General features: G+C 41.6%; 1 protein-coding gene across 1 annotated transcript; it reads right to left on the bottom strand.

The window, feature by feature from the left end:
* Positions 1-264: 264 nt before the first annotated feature.
* Positions 265-10,632, bottom strand: SLC30A10 (solute carrier family 30 member 10). The gene is made up of 4 exons (XM_059841007.1): positions 10,097-10,632; positions 9,562-9,645; positions 5,882-6,118; positions 265-5,155 (listed from the first exon to the last, which is right to left on the bottom strand). The coding sequence occupies exons 1-4, from the start codon at positions 10,608-10,610 to the stop codon at positions 4,689-4,691; spliced, it is 1,302 nt and encodes a 433-aa protein (XP_059696990.1). The 5' UTR covers positions 10,611-10,632; the 3' UTR covers positions 265-4,688.
* Positions 10,633-24,930: the final 14,298 nt, after the last annotated feature.

Below are 24,930 nucleotides of genomic sequence, written 5' to 3'. Positions count from 1 at the left end.
ATTTCTAGCACGTAAATTCAGGTCATGAAACCTAGGAGTGAGAATTACAATATACATGTTCAACTTTCTCCATGTGGCAAAATGCAAGGCTGCTTGCAGAAGAAAAATTTTTGAGTGTTGATTCCCTTTTATTCTAAATACACACAAAATTTGCAACATTAACTGTCTCACAGGATGAGAACAAATTTCACTCATAGAAATGTCATAAAATTATCCAGAGACACAAGCTCCCTATTGCTAGCATAGATCAAGCTCAGAACAAAGTTTTATTTAAAAATACTTTATTTACAAGACATTCAAACTTCATTTTGATAGCTGTACATAAAACCTTATGTCATTTCTCACTAATGGGTAATAAAATCACAGTGAGGTTCAGCAATCATGGAAATTACATTTTGGCACATTAAATTACTTAAGGAACAGAAAAACTGGAGGAAACTTTTAAGCAACACAGCTCCATATATGTAACAATCTTATATAGTGACATCCTCACATCAAGGTATCACTGTTCAAATAAAGTATTTAATGTAGAAAGTGCTTCCACTGTACAGCAAAGTAATAGAACTTAGGAATGTTCATGGCTTTTGAATTATCTTTTACCAAGCTTTCCCTCAAGATGTTAACAAATGATCAGTGAACCCTCCTGATTTCATTGTGTCTTCCCAGGTTTAGAAATCTACCTTTCTTAAGAAGTTGATTCACGTAAAGTGTTTATAAAGAGTTTAATTATACATAAACACATGTTCATATCTCAGGATGACTACATAGATAACACTTCTACACAGACCACAGGACACAAAAAAGTCCCGAGAGTAGCTCACATCAAGCCATCTATAGAACTTGGGCAGTGAACTTCTCTTTAGGAAAAATTCAGGTGGCATGTTCCCTTCAAAGTTCAGAATAAAAGGGGGTATTCAGAACAGCAAGCCTTATAATCAGAGGGAAAGAATAGGAAAAAAAATAAAGAAAGTCAAAAACTGGTTTGCAAAGGTAAGGTATGTCACATAGCAAAACCAGAAAGTGGGTGTATTTTAATAGAATGGAGCGCAAAAATTAAACCAGTGCATAAAAAGGAATTTCTAAACTGTATTGTTGGTAGACCACCATGACCAGGCTAACAAAGCAATCCTGCTTTTATGGAAGAGAAAATGAGAAAAAACATTAAGAGGGAAAAAACACACTTGCACTATGAGTCAAGGTAAGTACTATAAAGAAGACAATGAAAAGGAAGTCAACTGAAAACTGGCAAAACAAAGGCAATACTCCTGAAAATAGTAGCAGTTTTCTTTATAATGAAGAATAAATGCCTTCATTTAGAGGGTTTCAGAAGAAGAAAAAAATTAAAAATCAAATGGGCACTTTTGGCACATATGAAAAGGCGACAAAGAATTGATTCCCTTTAAGAAAAGGCACATGACTAATGAAGGCCAGTAAATTGCTTTTGCTTTCAATGTCATGTTAACTTATTCCAGGTTTCACTTTTACTGCAGAATGATCTGGCAAGCCTAGCAAAGGTTTTGTCATCATTCTGCTAGGTCACATTCATGACTGGCTATGGATCACATCCAGAGGAGCTGGACAACCAGCTGAAAGTCACACATAATTTAAGCAGATTTCCTTTGCCACCAGCAGCAATGGACAGAAGGGACAGTCATGGCAAGAGGACCTGAAATCCAAGAAAAACAATCACAAGGCAGTGTTTGAAGCGGACAGAGCAGCACAATCTACCCACATTTGTCATGGAGGGAAACAAAGTAATTCAGCTAAAGAGACCAGAACAGAGCCTTTATGACAGTGCAATAGACTACAAAACTGAATTTAGAACAAGTGCTCATAGATAAGGGCTAACATGGAAATAAACTGTATCTCAAAAATAAGGGAAGCCTGCTTCAACAGAATTAGAAGAGATATGCCAAGAACTGAAGGGAAATAGGCCAATACAAAATACACACAGATTGGAATGAAGTCTTCCACAGAAGTAGAGCGGGGACACACAGTACAGGAGAAAAATATTTTGTTACTCAAAGGAAGGCAAAGATGCTGGTCAGAAACCTTAGCTGAATACCATGAAAGTCCCAACACAAAAAAAGAACAAGGTTTATTTCATAAATAACATAGCACTGTTGGTTTTGCTTGCTTAAGTAATGAAGCAAATTTAAAATCTTTCTGTTTTCTAGATATGAAGATTTCTATAATCCCTGGTATTTTCCCATTTATTGACAGGCAGCAGTTACAGTACATTCAACCAGACAAGAGAAAATAAAGTTTAAGAATGTTATTTCATTGTATTTTCAGGTTACAACACTTTTCAAAGTATTAAAAAATACATAGCCACAGTTTTAACACTGGAAGAATAAAAACTGTCCATTTTGACAAATGCCCCAATATCACACATATTAGTTTTCTTTAATCCCAGAGTAAATACTGCCATTCCAGCTTTCAACCATTTAATAAAATATGTATGCGTGTGTGTGTGTGTGTATATATATATATATATATATAAATCAAATAACCTGATTCAAGACACAAATAATTACAAAAGGGTGCTTGTTTTAAAGGCTATCTGGGAAGAAAGGTCTTTGTTGTTATTTCGGGAGATTTCTATTCCAGTTCTCAAAACCATAATAAATACATTTGTTATTTACACCTAAGCATCATCATAGGTGAAAATAAAGAGGCGGGGGGAAAGAACAGAAGAAAGGGCTGTCTTACTTCATTGCACATGCTTTTAAAAGATAGAAATTCTTACGATGTTTCCTGATTTACATTAACTCATGCAATAACTGCTGAGCAATATCCTGCTGCTGCTGCCAAAGAAATCAAAGAGGCTGGAGAACCAAGCTCTTAATTATATTAAGAAGTAGGTTGTTAATTTATATGATACAAACTTACAATGAAATGGTATAAAATATCTTAATTCATCCAAAAATCTGTTTTAAAGGGATAATTATAATTCTAGAAATGTTCTATTTAGACTGAAATCACTGCTTCAGTAAATACTACATTCCAAGCAGTAAAATATCCTGCTGTGTGTTTCAATATTCATTGAATTATTGCAATCATCTTTATTAATAAGGAGTTGGCTGCTTTTAAGCTATCCCTGCAAGGAGGCCCTGGTATTTTCCCAGCCCAGGCTGGAAATCAATTTGCCCTTTCTGTTAAGATGTCACTGAGGCAAAGACAACTATTTTACAAAGGTGTCCCCGTGAATAAATGGATAAAATAGCCTGTCCAGGCCACACAGACCATTGAAAGGCTGCTTTTTGCCAGCAAATTGTATTTGGAATCTTCTGGATTTGATCTGCATAGCCAGGGAGATCAAGCACTAGACTCAGTGTGAACTGAGTAGTGGGTTTCTCCTCCCAGAAACCTGTGAAACACACTGGACTGAAATCCAGCACTGCGGACAGGGCTCATCACCTTGTTTTCCTTAGAGCACCCTTGCATACCTTCAGAAAGAACAAGTAGCAAAAATGTAGTAAATTGCTTCACTAAATACACTTTGAGATACATGTTTGGACAAGGGGAGGAGGACTAGGGCAGAGGGTAGGGTTCAAGGCATCAAGACCTTTAAAACCAGCCAACAAGAAATGATTGAGACTAAACCCGGAAAAATTTCCTGGTTTAAATTTTTTAAAGCTCCCTCTAAGTGATAATACTGCATAAAAGACTTTAAAGGTGCTTCCTTAATTAATGCAATATTAAATTATGCCTTCATAATAGAATTGTAGAATTTCAACTGTTCGTAATAAACACATCAGCTTATTTATTCAGCATGAATAATGACAGACTCAGTGTTAAAGATAATGCAATTATCCTGCATAATGATGAAATAAGACCATGGCTCTTGGAACTTGTGTTGTCAGGAGAAGGCTAACAAGAATTTTAAAAGACTGAGTTGTACAATCACAACAGTGAAAAAAGTTAATTGGATGACTGCCTGCATTTCCATTTGCTAGAATCAGTACAGACAATTTTAGTAGGTACTTTTCTGCTTTCATGACAAGCAGTCTGTTCCTTAGCACACTCATCTGTGATTAGGCTGGGACTCCAGTATTACTAGTAGAGAAGCAAAACCAGCTTCTGCTCTGTCCCAAAATACAGAAGTCAATCAAGAAAATAACACAAGTCATAATTCCTGAGTGCTTCCCCTTAGACACTCTTAATTTCATTCACAAACTCCACTGGCCAAAATTGTTACTGTTAAAAATGAACTGTCCATGCAAAAATGGGGTTTAAGGATCAGTAAAGCATCTCTACTGAAGTCCTTTATAAATGTACAGTACTTCAGCCCAGTACAATCATTAACTGGCCACGGGGCTTTCAAGAAACAGCTCGCTCCAGCAGGAAAGGCCAGAGGTTCTTTCCCACTGCTACTGGCTATGAACTGCAAACATCAGTGCAGACAGAGAGTGACATACCCCATCCACTCTAACAGTAGGAATTCAGCCTTAGTTTGGTAAGGAACTGGGTAAGGCTGCATCCCAAAAATCACATTAATGCAGCAGCCTTGGTGGAAATCTTAATCCTTATTTCAGGTACAAGGTGGTTTTAGGTGCATTTTGGTTTACAGCTAAAGCACAGAAATCTTTTTGCCACGCCAACTTCAGCTACAACCACCGATGTCCCCCTTCCCAGCCAAGATATGTTTGCTCCATGAGAGAACAACACAGAGCAGAGTGAATTGCCTAAAATCGTGTACTACCCAACTGTGATTTGTCACCAGACACATCACAATTTTTTACATTCTCCTCTGCCACTGGGTCCTCCATAGGGATTTCAATGTCGCTTTTCCTTGAACTATTGTCTTTGTGCTGTGCAGAAAGGGAACTTTCACTTTTCTCCATGTAGCCATTCGTTTCAGCCCGGGGGGGCTCCCTCTGGCTGCAGCACAGATGAGAGTCACAGGCTTTTGAGATGCAGGGTGAGCTGCACAGTAGATGTGAGGTCTTGTGGTCAGCGTACTCGGGCTGGATGGTCACGGAATGGACTCCTGCCTCGTGGAAAACCTTCCGTATTTGATAAGCAGCACCTTGGTAATCAGAAGGGGTTTGGCACTTGATATGAAGAGTGGCGATGTTCCTCCCACTTGCAAGCTCCCAGAGGTGCACCTCATGGAGGCTGCTCACCCCTGGTACACGAGCTAGTCTGTCAGCTGGAAGGCATAAGGGAAAGGTTAGGGGCTTTGATGCACTGGCTAATTATCAGCTGCCTCACTAGGCACCCTATCCAAAAGCAGCAGCGTCAAAACTACCATTTTATAGGAGATGTACTTGGTACAATGTGTCTACTCCCAGCTGCCTTCAGTTCAGCCTCCAGGTGATGAACATAGCACCTTTCCTTTTGGATTCACCTGGCAATCTACCAGCTGTTCACAGAGGAAATATTACATCACTTCCTCCATCAAGACCCCCACATCTTCTGGTTTCTTTAAGCCCTGAGCATGGGGGAATTCCAAAAATATCCAGCATTACTCCACAATTAACCAGTGTGAACAGCACCTAAGAGCTACAAAGTTAATTAACCTTAATGGAAATGTCAAAGATGTTTGGAAGCTTTTTGGAAGCAGCCACTGCAGGGTTGGAAAAGATTGTAACTCAAAGTTGCTTTTTTCACAAATAACCCACACAAAGCATTAACAGCTCAAGATCTGGTATGTTTGATGTATTGTTGGAGACCACATTCTCAAAACGCATGCTTTAACTAATCCAGAGAGATTTTAATCATGTTGCTAGGACACAGGCACGTGACTATTTCTCACAGTTCTTGAGAATTTAGAGCTATTATGAATAAATAATCCCAGCATGTCATTCCACCAATAACATATGCATTGAAATACACCATTAAAATTAACAGCATTTCAACAACAAATTTGACTTACTCAGTAGTTGCATATCAACACCTTTGGGGACCATCTGCAACAAAATAGTTGAGGTCTCCTTTATAAGTGGGAATGCAGAAGACAAGATGATGAGCACCATAACTATTGTCAGGCTCGGATCAATGTAGCACTGCCAATTGCATGGAGCATCCCCCAGAGGCCGTACATAGAAGATAGTAGCAGTAACTACCACGACCACAGATCCAAGTGCATCTCCCATAACATGCAAAAGAACACCTGAAACAAATGGCACAATTTCCATTAGTGGGGTGGGTTTGGGGTTTTTTGCTTTGTTTTAGTGTTTGTTTTTTTTCTAGGGGGAGGTGTAATGCTGCATTTTTCAAGTATGTTCCACTTGACATGAAGAATGCAATATTCCAGCCATTAATATCATAACCAAAGTTTTCAGTAACAGCTTTTGGAAAAAACAGCAAGAAAGTACCGACTCTGAAGCACTGCTGTTTGAGTGGGATGCATTATTAAGCATGTAGGGTATGCTAGCAACTGCTGTCCAGCTGGAATGCTATGGTAACACAAAATGTGCTTGCTTAAAATGCATGAAGACTATTAACAGATCCTGGCATGTTAAAACTAAATTAAAAATTCATGACTAAATCTATCCATTCTACCCTAGGAGTGGAGAGCTGCAGATCACCCCCAGTAACAGTTACCTTCCCCCACCAGTTTCTGTGACACTGCTGAAATCTGAAAAATTGTCTAAGTGAAATCTAAGCTGGCTCCAAATACCCTCAGACTCCAATTTTTAGATCAAACTAGATTACCAGACATCTTAAACTACATCAATACTACCAGCCTTCAGACCTGCCAAATATCAGAATCTGGTTCTAGAGTCAGTCACATGGTTTAGTGCCTGGACTACTCTGAGAGGAATGCTGAGTACTTTTTTTACATCTTATAATGATGGCTTTGTATAAAAGGTAACAGGCTCTTACACTAACATATTGAGCTGCTCTTTAACCTACAATGACCAAAGCAGTCTTTCTGCTACAGAGTTACAAAAATCCAAGACGTGCCTTTTTCTTCTATTTCTTCTTACTACTTTACATAAATTTCCCTCTTCCCACCAGTGCTCAAACATTATCCAGTTTTGTTAGATTTTACTGTTCAGACTCCAATTTTATTCCGACCCATGCCTGAATTCAGAACATCTCTCTGTATGAAGTTAATTTCTTTGTCAATGTTTTTTGTTTAGGGGCTGTGAGAGAAGAAAATGAACCACCTCTTTTTAACAACCCTATCACATACACTTTCAAGTGAGAAGCTGTAAAAGGCTCCCCCCAAACTCACTAACACAGCAAAGAGTTTTGATGGTGCTGGATAGTGGATTAGCCCTAGAACGCTGCCCATGCTGTTGTTTCTTTCCAGCTCTGTACATGCACCTTGATCTGTGCAAGAAATGAAGGCCACAGCCTCTGGAGTTCCTCCAAATCACTTGGGTCAGATAAGAAAGTACCAGCTCCTGGTAAGTCCAGCTCTTTCTGCTGGAGTCAGGCATGTTCTGCCCCATTTGGCAGACTACCACAGGGTTTTACTCCTCCTAACAGTGTTGCAGTGTTTCCTTTTCATTTACAAATAGTCCTGATTCAGCACGGGATATCAGCTGTTGCACTAACAAGAGGAACAGGCAGGATGCAGTTGCATTGCCCAGGCAACTAACAAGAGAGCACAGCTTACAAAGAACAGAAAAATGTTTCAGAAAGCCTTCTTTTGAGTTAAGGGAAAAAATGAATTTAAAAAATATGATTTTTTTTAAGAAAAAAAAATATGTCAGAATTTTGATGAATTAGTAATTGAGAATACAGAATTTGGAAAAATGTTTATTTTACATTCTTAACTTCATTAACACACATACCCTGGTAATGCATCACAGAATTAGGGCTCAGACAGAAATTTGTCCATTTCCCTATCAAATTCCAAAACTATGATTATAAGCTGGAATAAAAAATTAGTTTTTACTAAATGAAGTCATTATGGTAAGACCATAGGCAGTAGTTTCTAACAGCTTGCATTCCAAAGTCTAACTGAAATACTCCGTGTATGCTCAAGCAGCAAAAGGAATAATTTCACACTGCAATAATTAATCCTGCAGATTCCAGGCAGAATCTATGAATTCCTGTTCCTACCAGTTATAAAATCAAGGAAACCATTCCTCTGCCAATCCACTTCGTTCAACCATGTTTTTCAGGGAGGCTCCCATTCCACAACAAAAGAATTTTTTGCCAAGTGAATATGAAGTTTACCGCTTGTAACTAACTTAAAAGGAAAAGTATGGAGTGAAACAGAATTTCAAATACACATATCTTTGTAAATATTCCTTACCTCTAATCATAAAGACAATGAAAATAGATTTTGCAAATGTGACATACTAAAGCAACACTTAAAAATTTCTTTTTAAAAATCAAAGATGACCCATATCTTAAAATAACTGTCACAAAATTCTTTATCCTTCAGACACTTTTTGAAAGCTTCCAGCATCTTTATATCTAAGCACTGTGATTCAGGCAAGCAAGGTCTTCTCTAAAGCAAGTGGTTCCTTACTCTTCTCTACTCCATCCCTGAGTGTGACAGTTTGCTCATCCTTCTCCAAAAACCTTACCATTATAATGCCATAATATCCAGTGACACCAAATTCTAGACGTTCAAGCAAGTGTTGTGTCTCTAGAACATGCTTTGATTTTCCAAAACATCTTCCCCTTACAGATGCATTTGTGTAGTTCTGCAAGCACTTTTGAAAGACAGACACACACACAAATAATAAAACCAGCAAACCCATGTGCCTGACTGCCACATTGACCTCTCAAGCTGAATTCATGCAAAGCAAACTCACACAACCTTGGGGGAATATCAGCTGCTGATCAGTGACCATAAGAAACCTGAAACTACTGTTCTAATTGAGGTTTCTGAGAGTCCTTTCCTTGGGGACAAACTCCATATTTCATATCCTCAAAGACATTTGCTTTTGGCTCTGCTCAGAGTAGGTACATAAACGTGTATGCAGAGAAACACCTACACAGACAGGGAGAAACGTGTGGGTAATTTATTCCTAGGAGTAGCTTTATGTTTCACTCCACAGATTCCTAGAGACCTGCCAAATTACAATGTAGGAAGGGCTGATCCTGTCACACACTCTCACAGGAACGGGTTCACACTTGCAAAAATACCATGCTGAAGCACCAGTTTCAGAACCCTTTTCCTTATGCTGACAACAAAACATTACCAGCCCTGGGATTTAGAAGGATTTAGGTTTTCTGCCCAAAAGCATTTTAAAGTTGAAAACTGCTCAACTCCTACTACATCAGTGACACAAAGATTCACCTCACAGCTCCCTGTGTAACCTTCCTATAAAGACTCTAATGACTTGAGCTTAGTGCAGCAGGATTTGTGTCCTTTCCAAATGTCCAGCTGCACTCTTCTACAAATAAAAATCAAAACACGAGCACACTCAAAGCCAAATCAGCATGACACTGTTTTGTTACTACTTATGCTATTCCATATAATCAAAATTTTTCCGCTAGAGAATAACTAGATCCAATTACATGGATGAGTCCTGGACTTCTCTCTTTCTTACTGATATTTGTGGGTGCATATGTAAATCTGAAATGGAAACCATAAAGTGTTTGAAGTTAATTTAACATGAGCAGTATACTCCTATGCCATACCTCTGATGTTCAAGGCTTCAGACTTTTTCTCTTTTTTCTTCTCAGACCCCTCTTCAGGGCTCTTTTGGTCATTTGGTGAATCACCTGCATTCAAAGAAGAAACGCTGTGTTGTGTATAAGTTCTACAAACAGAAAAAACATCAACTTTCTCAAAACCAACTTACATTAAAGATGACAAGAAGAAAACCAAAAACAATCCAAAACATTTCCCATGCAGCTCCCTGGGCGACACCTCCTTCCACCCTCCCGGGGACACGCCCAAAAGCCCAGGGTAAAGTACAAGGTGAAAGAGGCCCCGGGTGCCTGAGTGAGCTTAGTGAAACCCCCCCGGGGCCCATGAGTGGCCTTGGGGCTCTGAAGGGGCCCAGAGGATTGGGCCAACAGCCCGGCGGATCCCGAGGGAAAACGAGACGGGGGGGTTGGGGGGGGGGGGGGGAGGATGGGGAAGGGTGAGGGAGGGTGAGAGGGATGCTGGAGGGAGGGGTGGGCAGAGAGGCGGGACACGAGGGGAAGGCGAAGTGCAGCCGAAAGGCACCTGCTTCATCCTCCTCGCCGTTCGGGATGCCACCGGGCACGTCCCGCAGCGCGGCGGCCGCGGGCGGAGGGGGGCACGGGCGTCGCCCACGGCAGCAGGCGCCCCAGTCCTGGAAGACGAGGAGCCCCACGACGTTGACGGCGAGGCCGAGGGTTCCGACGATGAGCACCAGCTGGGCGTCGTCGATGGGCTCGGGCCGGGCGAGGCGGAGGACGGAGTCCACGAGGATGGTGAAGCAGAGGGCGGTGAGGAAGACGGCGTTGCTGAGCGCTCCCACCGCCTCGGCGCGGCTGTAGCCGTAGGTGGCGCGGGGACCGCGGCGGCTGCGGCGGGCGATACGCCCGGTGGAGAGCCCCACGCAGAGGGAGATGAGGTCCGAGAGCATGTTGAAGGAGTCGGACACCAGCGCGATGGAGTTGCCCAGGTACCCGGACACCAGCTCGGCCACGAAGAAGCCGACGGTGAGCACCAGCATGAAGATGAGGCGGCACGTCTTGCCCGAGTACCGCCCCATGGCGGCCGCGCACTCGGCCGGTAACGCTCCGCGCCAGCGCCGCCGCTCGCCCGCAATAAGTGCGGCCGGCCCGGCCCGGCCCGCCCCGCCCGAGGGCACCGCCCCGCCCCGGGCACCGACGGCGGGCGACACGAAATCAAACAAACCTGAAGGAAAGAGAAGCTAGATGGGCGGCGGGGGGGCGCGGAACCGGCACGGCGGCGTGGGAAGGGCCCTCTCGGGCGGGCAGAGCTACCTAAGGATGTGCTGCCTGCGCGCCTGGCACGCCGAGATGGTGAAGTTCCAGCGAAGGATCCAATAATTACTGACCTTTGGTGCTTTATTGGAGAGGAAAGTGCCAAACCACAGGACGGAGTGCCATATACTGAGCCAGCTCATTTGCAGCCACCTGCCTTTAAAAAGGTGTGTCAAAAAGCCAAAGGAATCCTGGGCTGCATCCAAAGCTGCGTGGCCTGAAGTTTGAAGGTGGTTCTCTTCTACTCTGCTCTGATGAGACTCCACCTGCAGTGCTGAGTCCAGATTTGGTGACCCCCAACATAGCCAGGACACAGAGCTGTTGGACCAAGTCCAGAGGAGGCCACAAATTTGATAAGCACTGGGGGACCTCACCTGTGAAGACAGGCTGAGAATGTTGGGGCGGTTCATCGAGGAGAAGACTGTGGAGAGACTTTGTAGCAACCTTCCAGCATCTGAAGGGGGGCTGCATAGGAGCCAGAGAGGAACTCTTCATCAGAAGTGACAGTTACAGAACAAGGAGCAATGGTTACAAACTGAAAGAGGCAATTTTAGGGTGGTAAGATACTGGCAGAGGTTGCCCAAGGAGGTTGTGGATGCCCCATCCCTGTCAGTGTTCAAGGCCAGGCTGGATGGAGCTCTGGGCAACCTGGTCTAGTGAGAGGTGTCCCTGCCATGGCAGGGAGTTGGAACTTGATCCTTAAGGTCCTTTCCAACCCTTAACATTTTATTGTTCTATGAAAATAGTTCCTTAGTGTTCACAACTCCATCATTACCCTATAAGAAAAATAATTGCATGCACTTTTTAACCTACAAGAACCATGAAGAGATAGTAAACCTCTGTCTTTTATTTGCAGATGTTTTGTTGCTGTTGTTTTTATGACAGTTCTTGAAAAAATGACAGCCCCACTTGCAAATGGAAAAAAAGACAGCTGGACTAATATTACATCATTTCAAACTGAACAGCTAAAGCAGCTGCTGTGAAATCAAGTCTTCCTCTACTTTGGGGTTCTCAGTATCAGAACTGGGCCCAAAAAATAATAAATAAAATATGTAAGACCTAGAGAAAATTAGGTTCTTAAAACATTATTCTGTGAGAGTTAGGAGCATTTCAGCTATGCCAGAGGCAAACCAGCGCTGAGGTATCACACATTTCACCACACTTGACAAAACACCCATTGCTGTCAGATTTTAAATCAGCAAGGTCAGGGAACACTATCTTGTCCCACCTACCTAAGGCAGTGTTCTCTACAACCAGTAATTCCTTAAGGACCTCAGGAATGTCCTCTTTGTTCTAACTCTGAAGCAGTTGCATTGTTACTGCTGTTGATTGAGTTGATCCCTTGCTTGAATACATCTTTTACACGAGGCCTCTCCATTTCACCTAATTCTGTGCACAGAACCCAAGATGTGTATTAACTTCTGGAGTGGACTTGAGCAGCCTTTCAGGGGGTGGTCTCCCCTGCAAGGAATTAACACACAACTCCCAGTTAAGCAGAGATTCACACACTTGATATCCTGCAACATGCAAATCGACAAATGCATGAAAATAAATGTATTGAAATGAACCTTACCGTAAAAATAAACAGAGTTGTGGGAGAGGATAGAATAACTTACATCAACACACATTTCAGCTCTAGAACTGCACCTACTGACATAGGATAAGAAATGCTTAATGGGCCAAATCAAAAGCAAATAGGTAGAACAATAATAAGAAAAATAGGAGTTATGGGAAGTGAAGTATCAGATATAAATTTTAAAATGAAAGACTATATCTTCTTTACTATAATTATAGCAAACTCTGCCTTTGGCACTTACAATAAAAATAAAAACAAAAACAAAAATAAAAATAACAGCTCTCTGAAGCCCAGCTAATTGCACCTTCATAGAACTGAAAAAAATTCCTAGTGACTTTTATTTTAGGAAGACATAATACAGTAGCTGAAACATCATTAATCCTCTTGTGAAAAATATATATCAAGCCTCTTTGGGAAAAAAAAAAAGTAAGTTTCGTAGCCCTGAACTCACTTTAAAACATAAAAATATCACAGTTATTTTGAAGACATAGTGTCTAAAATATTGTTTTCAGCAAATAAGGCTGTGACTAAGTCCTCTGACATGGAGCACAATTACAGCTGACTCTCTGAAGGTGTCAGAAGCTGGATGTGTTCAGAGCCTCAGCTCTGACAGTGGATCTGCTGATCCACTGATTATTCCTTCTGTCAAGCTCACACATCTCCATCTGCTTGTCACAAAACAGCCACACACTGACACAGGAACAGAGCGGTGTCTGCTGGGTCAGACCACAGATGTGTGTCTGGACTCTTTCCAGTTCCTATCTACACCTTTGGGAGATGAGGGAACCAAACCTGCACAGCCTTCAAAACGCAGGGCGGATACAGAGGAACAGGAGATACACAGATACACTGATAGTAAGGAACAGCAAAAGTCCTGTCTCATTTACTCCTTTCCCTGCATGGTCTCACATTTGATTCACTTTTCTCTTCTGAACATTTAGCACACATTTTTTTGGAACTGATCTGTTCCATCTATGGAATCCCTCTGTTCTCATCTTCAATCACAGTTTAAGCCCAGCTGGCAACTCAGTGCCACACAGCAACTCACTCACTCTCCCCGCCCAAGGTGGGACGGGAAGGAGAATCAGAAAAACAGGTAAAGAAACCTTGTGGGTTGAAATAAGAGCAGTTTAATAATTGAAGCAAAGTAAAATCAAACAAACAAACAAACCCACAGAAACAAAACAAACCAAAAATAAATCAAGGAAACAAATGATGCACAAACAGTTGCTCACCACCCTCTGATCGATGTCCAGCTCATCCCCCAGCAGCAATCAGTGACTCCTGGCCACCTCCTCTCAACTAATGTTCTGAAAATTACACTATGGTATGGAATATCCCTTTGATCAGTCCAGGTCCTGCCTATCCTGACTGTGCTCCTTCTCAGATTCTTGTGCAGCTCCTCACTTGCAGAGCATGGAAAACCAAAAACTCTTTGACTTGGAGTAACTACTACTTATCAACGACTAAAACATCTGAGTGCCATCAATATTTTTCTCATGCTGAATCCAAAATGCAGTACTGTACCAGTTTCTGTGAAGAAAATGAACTATCCCAGCCAAAACCAGGACAACTTCTGACCAGCTCTTCATCCATACAAGGGCCTTTGCACTATGACTACTTAGAAGCCTCTTAGACATCCAAGCTTTTAGTCTTCTCATTATGCATCCAAACCTCCCTGTTCTCTCTTTATCCAGGTGCCACAATCACTTAAAGACAAGCAGCTCCTAAAACTGCCAGGTGAGCAAAGTTACCTCAATCATTTTCTTTCAAGAAGTTGTTGCTTTCAATAAGAAGAATAATTAATTCAGGTGAATCTTCAGAATAAAATATGTGTTATCCCTGTAGCTCTTTTCTGCTTTGATCTCCTTCCACACAGTCCAAAAGAAAGCAATGATCCTGAACATAGGAGTCACTGACTCCACTACCAGTGTTTTCGCTCAGGCTCTTCCCCCTTTCTGGCACTTCCATTCTGCCTGTACAAATCCACCTGCAGTATCAGAACATTTGGTCTCAAATTCTTTCAGAAAGGAACCATGTATATGATTGCTCTGCAGTGTGCTTGGCATCCATGTGTGTTTTACACTGACTGTAGACATTCAACAGTAGAATGTTATGATTTCACTTATTCATCCAGCCCTGAGATGGCCTGAACAAGCTACATATTATTAAAGAAAAAAGCAGCCTAAATATCCCAGGCTCCCCATTTCTGACTATGCTGAGTTGGAACAAGTTCTTAGGAGATTCAGAAAAAGTCATCCAGCACTTTAGTTTTCTGAATGATTGAATGACGAAACTTTCGTTTCAGCTACAATGCTGCTAGAAAAGCTGCAGTTTCCTTATCCTAATCAGGAAAAAAATTAGAAAAATTCTTCAGAACTTCTAAAATTATTACAAACAAGAAAACTTCCCTTCTGAACCCCAAAGATGCAATGCACTCCTGTAAGCAGCCAAGAGTCTGTCCCCACCTGTGGCCATAAAGGGATGCTTATGTAACAGTGAAGCAGGGTAAGTATATAGTACACTTTCCCTTAATACCCTCTTATTCTTCAGGTATTTCCAGCCCAAGTGAGTTTCTGAGCTAGATATCTGTATCTTGTAGCCCTCAGTGGATTTTTCTTTCATGTCCTAGTCCAGGCTCTCACTAAGAAACACAGACTTCAACATTAATTGGAAACAAGAACCATAGGATAGTTTAATTTGGAACCTCCCTGCCACAGGAAGAGACATGGGCAGGTTGCTCAAAGCCCCATCCAACCTGGCCAGGAATACTTTCAAGGATGGGGCATCCACAGGTTCTCTGGGCAATGTACTCCAGTGCCTCACCATCCACAGAGTAAATTCCTTCCTAATATCTAATCTAAACTACCCTCTGCCAGTTTAAAGCCATTCCCCCTTGTCCTGTCACTACCTGCCCTTGTAAAAAGTCCTTCTCCTGCTCTCTTGTGGGCTCCTTTAGATAATGCAAGGTGCCTTGAGGTCTCCCCAGAGCCCTTCCTTCTCCAAGCTGAACAGCCGCAACTCTCACAGCCTATCACCTTTGTCCCCTTGTTTTGAATCTGATTCCTGGTAGTTTCACTTAACATGTTCTTGTTTCAGAAGACAGAACAAACATCCAATAGCTACTGGCCTTCCCTATGACACACTTAATTTTGCACATTTGTGCCACATCCTCCTTAACTTACTCATTTTCAAGGTGGCAGGTAAAAATCTACCTAATTCCTTCCAGAGAAGCCATCAGCAGCCTTTGAAAGTAGGATATCTCTGTAATTATGAAATATGACAATAATAACAGCAGCAATGATGGTAATTTTCTTTTACTACTGAATGAAAATAAGGTCACTCATAGTCTTGTGCTTCTGTAGAATTTGGATAGCAAAAAGAATCATGAAAATAAGGAACCATTAGCATTACCATTAAGAGACATCTCTCTTCATTCTGCTTATCAAAGTCCTGCCAGACTTTATTTTTTAACCCATCATAAAAATTATTTACAACACGCATTTCAGGAATAACCTGGAAGAAGCTAGAGAATGAATGAAGCCAACACCCACAACCTGCTGTATGTAATGAAGGAGTTACTAAGCTCTAGGGCTGTGGGAAGGAAAATATTACATTTGTACTAAAAAAGCTGAGGCTGATCCTGGGCACATGACATTTTAAGGCAGCATCCCTAGCCTGAAACGCAATGTGTAGCTGTGAGAGGGCCTTTAAGGCTCATTCCAAGAAGACCTGGTCCTTAACTGGGAAGCTTGTCTCTCTAAATTAGGAATCGTGGACTAAATTACAGCAAATCTAAATGGAAACCATGTGTTTGGCTTCTGCCACAGATAAATTCAACCACAAAATGAAGAACAAAATAAACACCAGCCAACAGACCTACTTATGGAAGGTGGTTTGCTCCTCATTCCTTGCTCATTTTATTTGTGCCCCCCTTCACACTTGGAAGAGGAAGATGGGGTTTCTTGGCATAGACTGAAAGATGGAATGGCTGGGAAGTCTTTAGGTCTACTTCAACCCAGGGAGCAGAAACCTAGACTAGCAAGACTTCAGACTGGGGGCGAGCTTTATCAGTGTCCTAGGCAGAGTACAGAGGTGAATATTGCTGGATTTTTAATCACACCTGCTACTCTTCATGACAGCCGTGAAACTGTCCTGGGGAGAGACTCTATCCTGGAGTTTGGCCTGGGAACGTATTTTTCATGTTCTCCTAAATTTCACTTGAATATACTGGTGGGTCAATCTGAAATTATGAACCTGTGGGACTATTTAATTCCTAGGCTGTAATGTCTTATTTTTGTTATATTTTTCCCTATTTAAAGATGGTTGTTCAGTTTTTTAGTTGCAAATCACCATTCTCTGCACTTAACACCCAGCATAAAAACCTTTTTGCATACTTTAGTCAGTGTCTTCTCTATCACCTGGATAAAGCTTCCTGAAATATTTCAAATGCTTCACTTTTTAAAAAAAAAAAAGTCATTTTCTTGTGTTTCCCATATAAATGCACTTTTGTGTATATTTATACCTACATATGACCTTTTCCAGGTAGCACAGCCCACTGCAAAGAACATGATGATGAAAAAGCCACTCACTGATTTCATCACTGTAAATTGAGTCCTACTGCAAAAGCTTCTTTTTCTATATCAGAAGCGTTTCTAGACTGAAACTGATACCAGACTTATGCCTGTGTCAAACTGTCTGCAGAACATCCAAATAAAGCAATTGCAGTTAACATACAACACATGTCAACCTTAAAAAACCCCATTGTATTGAAACTGTTTATGACTTTGAACTCAGTCATCTTAGTCCTTTGATTTCCTTACAGCTCACCCCAGATACTGTGATGTAACTCAGAGTCTGTTCATGCCCTTCCTAAGGAATTGGTTCAAGGTTGAGAGTGAAGGCCGGTACCCAAAGTTCAGCAGCACTAGCACTGTTGGAATCTAGGTTCAGAGAGTTTAATCTCACCTTTATCTTGTTGCATAAACCATCCAGGGACGCTTTACTTGCTTTACCCAGAGACTTCACTTTTTCATTTTGCACTTTCCATTTTGGACGCAATGTAGCCCTAAAACATTTGCTTTTACTTGCTTTGATGCACAATTTTCTCTTTGACAACTAATCCCCAGATTATCTTCTGAATTCTCTTTGAAGAGCGCTCAAAATTGTGAAGAAAACTGAGAGAAGGACATTGCTAAGTAAAATTTCACAGTCTCTTCCCTTTTCTTTTTAAACACTTTGTATTAGAGCTCCACTGAACATGAATTAACACGAATCAGGTTACCTTTTCAGTGGCTGCTCAGAAAAGCTTTGGAAAATTTTGATGAGGACTATTTGCCACATTAAACTAAAGATCTTCAGAAAAATCTGTGTTCAGTCTTAAACATTTGATAAACACTTAAAATTACCTTGAGACTGTACCTTGGCCTTTTTATTCCATTTGAGAGGACTATATCCAGCAAAGCCATAAAATCTATATTGTTACAGTAGGCTCTGTTTACCTGCATGCCAGCGCATTAACACCTTTGGGATTTGTGGAAATAAAAGCGTAAAGCATACATTCCTGCATTTATATATAATGTTTAGGAGTGGGATGTCACAGTGCACTACAGAGGCAACAAAAACCCTGAGGATGAGTATGCACTGCGTGACAGAGCTGTCTTCTGGCACACTCTGGTGCTGTGGGTTCTACAGTCGTCTGTAAGAACGCAGCAGGGGATGAATTGGCATGAAGGGTTTACTGAAGGGTTGGTGCTTTCAGGGAAAAATAAAATCAACCTGCTGATTACACACTCAAAAGAAGGAAACATGGAATAATGCTGATCTTGAGGAAAGGATTTTAGGCTTTTCAGGTGTGAAAAGCAGAGTAAGCCAGAGGTTTGTTGTTACAGGTGTTACACTCAGGGTTCCTTCCTTCTAATTCCTTAAAAATGTCTCTGAGTCATCATGACCTGGCAACGTCTGTCACACTTTCAGCAGTGCATTTGAGAAAGAAAGCTATTCCAACCAGAGAACTTATTTTTCTCTTCTAAATGGGGTTGAATTAAGTCATCGTTAAATTTTTCAGGCTGACAACCTAAGAAACTGAAATCCTTTGTTTTGGAACTTTAATTCCCAGGCCATTTTTGCCATCTGCAAGATGCATTTTTGCAATTGTTGAATCAGAGAGCACAGCTACAAATACAATTGTTTTTTGATACCTGCATGTTTTAGCTCACCAGGTCTCCACTGGGAAGGTCTGTGACATTAAGATACAGATTAGCAGCCATTTATTCACTTGTTTTATTCACTTATAAATGTTCTCACTTCCCCTGGGATAGGCATGTTTACACCAACGGATGTGAATATTTATTCCAGAATATTACAGTAACAGCCTTCCCAAATCACCCAGCCAGTAAAAGTGAGTGCCTCTCTTCATTCACACGTCTGCCCCCATATGTCTCCTACACGCAAAGCCTGGAAAAAAGATTTACCTCACCTCAAGCCTCAGAATAAAGAAACTCACTCTGCATAGGCCCATAAGGAGAAAGAAGGTATGTTCTCCATTTATGTGACTGCTAGCTTACTTTCCAGCTCTTGTCTGAGAGGCAGCTGCTGGTGCACACTGAAAGAGGAGAATCAAGACCCAGCAGTGATGCCACACCAAAAGCTCACATACCTGCTAAATTGCACAAACAGGGACATTAAAAGCAAAAGGTGTTTAGCTGCTAACATAGAACATGTTTTATTTAATGAGCTGTGCAAAGACCATGAAGTGTCTCATGAGAAGACGAGAGCTGTTTCTCCCAGTCTGAGACATTTTATGGGCGGCTCAGTGTCAGGTGGGTTGGGCTGGGTGACATCTTGATTTCCTACTTCCCTCCCCACCTCCCTGTACAGACCACAAGACAACAGAACAAATGGTTTCTCCAGGTTAAACCTTTATTTATTTTCTCAAGACAAACAAGAGAGAATTACTATAATCAGACTATTTTCTCAAGACAAACAAGAGAGAATTACTATGATCTGACTAATGTGGTGCTTTTCAAGCTATGGTTCCTCTAATGGTTTATAACTGTGTATAAATGAGTCAAAGGGACGATTGCACTGACCTACATGGACAAGAGTAATTGGGTCTCTGTGTGCAGCGAAACAGGCTTCTGTATTTTCACAACTGATTGTAAGGTGTATGGCCAGTATTAAAATTGTCTGGTATTTATTATGAGATAATGATGTTTTTTATTTTCATTTGCTTGCTATTCAGCCATGTTCTTCATCTTTGTGCCAAAACTTTCTGTGTAAGATACAAGACCTCAAAAGTGTCAGAAAGCCCTAGTTGAAGGTGCTCTGTCATTTCCAACAGCAGCAGCACAAAAAGTCTTCTGTGAATTTCAATTTCTGGGAAAAATTTCTCAGGGAAGTTTTAATATTTCTGTATTTTAACAAGTATTTCCTACATTTTAAGCTGAAGTACTAACTAGTCTGTGATGCCCTTTGCTGATGGCCCAGCTGGCTCAAACTCCTCTACATAGCACTTCCTTCAGAGAGCATATAAATACTTTTATTCCTAATAGAGGCTGGTCTGGGCCAGCACCAAAAGAACGAACAGGGGCATGTCCTCCCTGTTCTCTTGCTGACCTTTCCTCTTAGTCCTGACTTGGTGTGGGGAACTGCATTTGTCTGAATCTAGTCCAATGATCCACAAGGATGGACCTAGAGAACAGAGAGACCTGAATTCAACCTGTTGAGAAGAGAGAGGTGTTTACAGCTGGACAGCTGTAACTTAAACAACTGAGAAAGAGAGCCAAAGGGGAATGGCAGCAGATGAAGACTTAGGGAATAGGACACAGAGCAAAAGGGTAGCAAAACCCAGAAAAATGAAGGGTGAGGGATTTAAGAGTTCGGGGTGAGAAGCAAAACAAACCTAGAAAATGCATGACAGAGGAAATTGGCTCTGCCTGGGTAAGCAGGGATGGTGACTTGGAAAAAACACATTTATAACTTGCTCAACAAGAATATTCGTACTAAGATGAGAACTTGGGGAGTGGATGTTGCAGTGAGTTAAATGAGGAGTACAGCTATAGAACAAGGGAAAAAATGGAGAGTTGTGTTGCCACCTGTAAACACCTCCCTCGGAATCCACTGGGCTCATTATAGACACATGTCACTCTGCCTCTGCTTTCAGCAGCATCCAGGAAACCTGCCAACTAATTGTTCCATCCCTAATGGTCGGCCTTGCAACAGTGCAATGAGATGAACTGCTCCCTGTGGTGATTAATAGTGGCACTAATACACATGGAAGAATTTGCTTCAGTGCATTCAGATGCCCCTATTTCCCTCAGCACACACAGTTCAGCACAAGGGGATGGACCTGTTCTCTTCAATCTTTGCTTTGGTTTTTTTTCAAAGTGGTGAAAACAAGAGGGTGGTTTAAATCAATTTCCTGCCTGGGGAAGAGAGATGTGAAGGCAATTGTCTTCATTCCCTGGAAAGCTTAAGAGGTAGAGAGCTACTCTACAAACCTTCACCTTCCAGCAAACCATCACTGATGTCTGGAGCCTGCCCAGGTGTCTTCAAAGGTGTTGCCTATGGAAAGCTGGACAGCACCAGCAGCACTCAGAGACCATGTCCATCTGCTTGAATTTCTGCTAATGGTGCTGACACACTAGAAAATTCACCTTGCCTTACTGCTCCAGGAAAGAGCATATTTTCTTCATATGCAGGATGACAAGCGGCAGAGTGATGGAATTCCACTTTTTTCATGTTTTTTAATATATCCTGGAAATATATGTGAAACATGCAAGTATACTTTTCAGACTACAGCTATCTGTTCTTTCTTTTGAAAGAAATGTAATAAAATCCCACTCAGATTGAATATAAAGAGGATTAGAGGAAATAAATGTGGAATTTTACCTAACTGGGAATTGCAAAATTAACTCCAGAAGAAAAGAGTGTTTCCTCTATTGTATAAAACAGCACTATCTTTCCTGAAGGCACTACTAGAAGCAGAGAAGTTTCACTGTACCAGAAACAGAGAGGCAAAACCACCAGCAAATCTGCACACTATATTTATGGGAAAGTACAAAATTCATCCCTGGCTCATGCAACTTAAATTCAGTTGAAAAACAAAGTCAAGTTGCTGGGTCTTTGGACATGAGTCTATTGGAGGGAGAGGGATGGATGTGTTGTCCCAGAAAGTTATTAGGAGCAGGATCCTGGAAATTCAGTGAGATCATCATTAGCTACACAATTGCCATTAATTTCAGTTAATTCCTTTGTAAGTGCTGATGTGTTCCTCCTCCCTGACTTCATTCAGAAGCAAAATTTCAGAAGATGCCTTCAAATAAGTCATCATCAATAGAGACTTTGTCACAAATTGCTGAGAGTTCCCAGCACAAAAGCTAATCAAATCCCCCAGAAAATTACATATCATCAGAAATTTAGAGAAGCTTCAATTTTTAACAGGTCGGCATATAAACAAGCAGGCACCAAAATCAGTTATGCATCTGGCTTTAATGTTAAGCTGCAACAAATTTAAAGCTTTAATATGATCTGGAAATACCTTTAATAATAGACAGAAATATTTTCTAATTTAAAAGTCCATCAGAAAACACATTAAGCACTATAACACAAGCTAACAAATTTTTAATTGCTAGTTCCAAAACCCTGTCCGGCCTGGAAGTCAAACACAGAACTTACCTTACCTCACCTAGAGCAGCATGCATGAGCAGCTGCCTTTTCAGCCAGGCTCTCAGCTTCCCCCCAGCCCATCCAGTTAACACTTTGCAAATATTTGGCTCCTATCTCAACCGAAATATTTCTAGTTTTAAGAAATACATTTTCAGGTGTATATAAAAACATTCCAAGAGAGAAAAAGAGCTCACATGTATCTTACATCAAATGAAGTGAGAGAGTTTCTCCAGGAATAAAAATATCAGCCCTCATCTCTCCTCCCAAATGCAGAAATTTTTAAATCCTACGCTAAGAAAAATAAACTGAAAGACAAAAACTCTATGCACTATGAAGAGAAAGTCCTGCAAAATATTTCTGTGGCCAAGTACACCCAGTTCTCCTCTGCATGGTCTCCCACGGACGGGTTAAAAAATATCAGTAAAGAATCCTCAGCACTGTAGTCACAGGACTTTTCAGTCAGCATCCAAATATTTTCACAACATATTCCCTAAACAAGAAAGGGTGAGACTCTCCTTTTGCACTTACCTATTCTTTTGTCTCCTGCAAACAGTGAACACTACTCTAAAGATAACCTCTGATAAAAGTTACCAAAGAACTACTAAAATATTGAGAGGTGGAGATTGGGGATGACTGGTATTTCAGGATTAGGTATTTTATAACAAGTATCTCCTTAGGGTGGTAGCACGCTTTGTCCTCTCTTTGGCCAGCCAGTGGATTAGGGAGGAAATTTCCCTTGCTTTGGAAAGACAACACTTAAACTGCTTGCCTGTTACTTACTGATAAACACCTGTGGCAACAGCTGGAAAAATGCATAGGTTCAGGCATAAAACCCATCACCCTTGCTAACAAGAGTGAAGAAAACTACATTTTCATTGCCCATCCCAGAGAAGCAGCAATTAGTCCCTATAACCAAGCAGAAGTGCCAGGGGCAGAGCAGCCACCTGAGGTTATTTACCTGTTTCGGCGTCCCCGGAGACTGCATGACAATAGCAGCACTCCATGAAGATAACGTAGTTCAACAGGTTGAAGAACAGACCTGAAACCCCAATAATGAGAACGAGCAGCGCTCTCTCAGTCTTCTCAGGGTTGATAAACCTCTTGACAGCCTCCACGAAGATGCTGAACATGAGCGCAGTGGCAAAGACAGAGTTGCCGAAAGCCCCGAGCACGTCTGCCCGGCTGAAGCCGAACGTGCTGGCCTTGTGCCACTTGATGCGGCTGAACCGGACGCCGAGCAGCCCGATGATCATGGAGATCAAGTGGGAGAGAACAGCAAAGGCGTCTGAGGCCAAGGAGAGAGAATTGCCCACGTAGGCAACCGAGATCTCAATGGCGAAAATGGCGAGGCTGACCACGCACATGAGGATGAGGCGGCTGCTGCGGCCTGAGTAGCGGCCCATTCCTGCGGCTCCCTGCCCTTGCTCCTGGGATCTGCGGAGACAGCGCTGAGCGGGGAGCAGCTCCCTGCCTGCGATCCTGCCCTTCAGCTGTCAGTGCTGCTCAGGCCTGGGAGCCACTTTTATAGGAAGCAGTAAAACAATAAATCAGTTTAAAGGGCAGTTCAGCGAGATTTGTCATGGGAAGACACTGAGAGCTCCAGTCCTGCAAGTGTCCCGCCCTCAGGAGGCATTTTTTCTTACAAAACCAAAAATAAACCTAGGAAGACTACTGGGAGCACCAGCACTTGCTACTCCACTCAGTGTCAGTGTCCTGAAAAACTGAGTAAGGCCCGGACAGGAGGGCATAAGAAGGTGGCTCAGAATTTTAAGTGGTTAGAAAAGACCTCTCTTTTGCATAAAACTCTCCTCTCATGTCTGTTCCTGTCATTTCTGTTGCCAGTAATTTTAGTACTGAAAAAGTTTTACTATACACCTGAGCAAAAAGACATTTGAAATCCATGTTGGGTGGACATGATTTTTAAGAGCACAATGAACATGAACTTCTTGTGAGACTCACTGAAAATGTTGTCCGTAGAACAATCTTCTAAGACAACTGCATTGATCTTCCATTTTAGCAACCTAATACAACAATCATACTACAACTTCTTGTACTTTTAGCACATTTTAACATTGCTCACGTATATGGAGAAATTTCGGAGGTCATTTTCTAAACAAACTGCCAGTAGACATGGGAGCTGAGGCTTAACAACAAACCCAAAGCATATTGTTTTTTTCCCATTTTGAAAACCTGTCTCAAAATCTCAAAGCAATTCTTATATGCTTGCACATAAAAGTCAGAATTGGGGAAAGAACAACCAGAAGTTCAAGCTGCTGGTGTCCTAGCTGGTACTTTGTGCCATTTTTAGAAAATAGATCCTGAAGCAGTAACATGTTCTGTCACTGACCTGTTGTGTTCTGAGTGTCCCCATATTAACACTAACTCTCAAACTACCACTAATGGCATACCAGGCAGTATGGGCCATAAGACCAGGTGTTTTCCTTGAAAAAATGATGATCTAGCTTTTTATATAAAATGCCCATTTGTGTACATATATGCACACAGTTAGTTATGAGGTAGGACAGAAGGAAATTACATGAATTACATGCAGTACAGCCATGGAGAGATAAGATAATATTGATAACTTGAGCTGACCAATTGTCCCTGCTGGCCTTAGGATTCCCAAGGTGAATTAACTTTAGGTTAAAAACAAACACCCATCCCCACTTTTCATCTGGATTTTTACTCACAGGGTTTCAACAATCAAAATATTTATGTTCAAAGTCCAGTTTGTTAGAAGCCTTTCCTGCCAACATGCGTAATTTTTAACATTTGGTCATTTGCCTACCGACACACTGCAGCTGCAACTCAAGGGCTCCCCTCCTCCTGGCATTTTAAGA

Source organism: Haemorhous mexicanus, chromosome 3 (genome assembly GCF_027477595.1).
Source record: "Haemorhous mexicanus isolate bHaeMex1 chromosome 3, bHaeMex1.pri, whole genome shotgun sequence".
NCBI lineage: Eukaryota > Metazoa > Chordata > Aves > Passeriformes > Fringillidae > Haemorhous > Haemorhous mexicanus.
The sequence above is the reverse complement of the archived record's forward strand: the minus strand, read 5'-3'. Positions and strand labels throughout refer to the sequence as shown.

Bases quoted from the DNA above. Each gene is read 5' to 3' on its own strand.
- SLC30A10 (XM_059841007.1), bottom strand. From the start codon at position 10,610: ATGGGGCGGTACTCGGGCAAGACGTGCCGCCTCATCTTCATGCTGGTG. The intron at 6,119-9,561 runs GTATGGCATAGG...CATTTGTTTCAG, and splicing joins TGAAGCCTTGAACATCAGAG to GTGTTCTTTTGCATGTTATG. The intron at 5,156-5,881 runs GTAAGTCAAATT...TATGCCTTCCAG, and splicing joins TGTTGATATGCAACTACTGA to CTGACAGACTAGCTCGTGTA.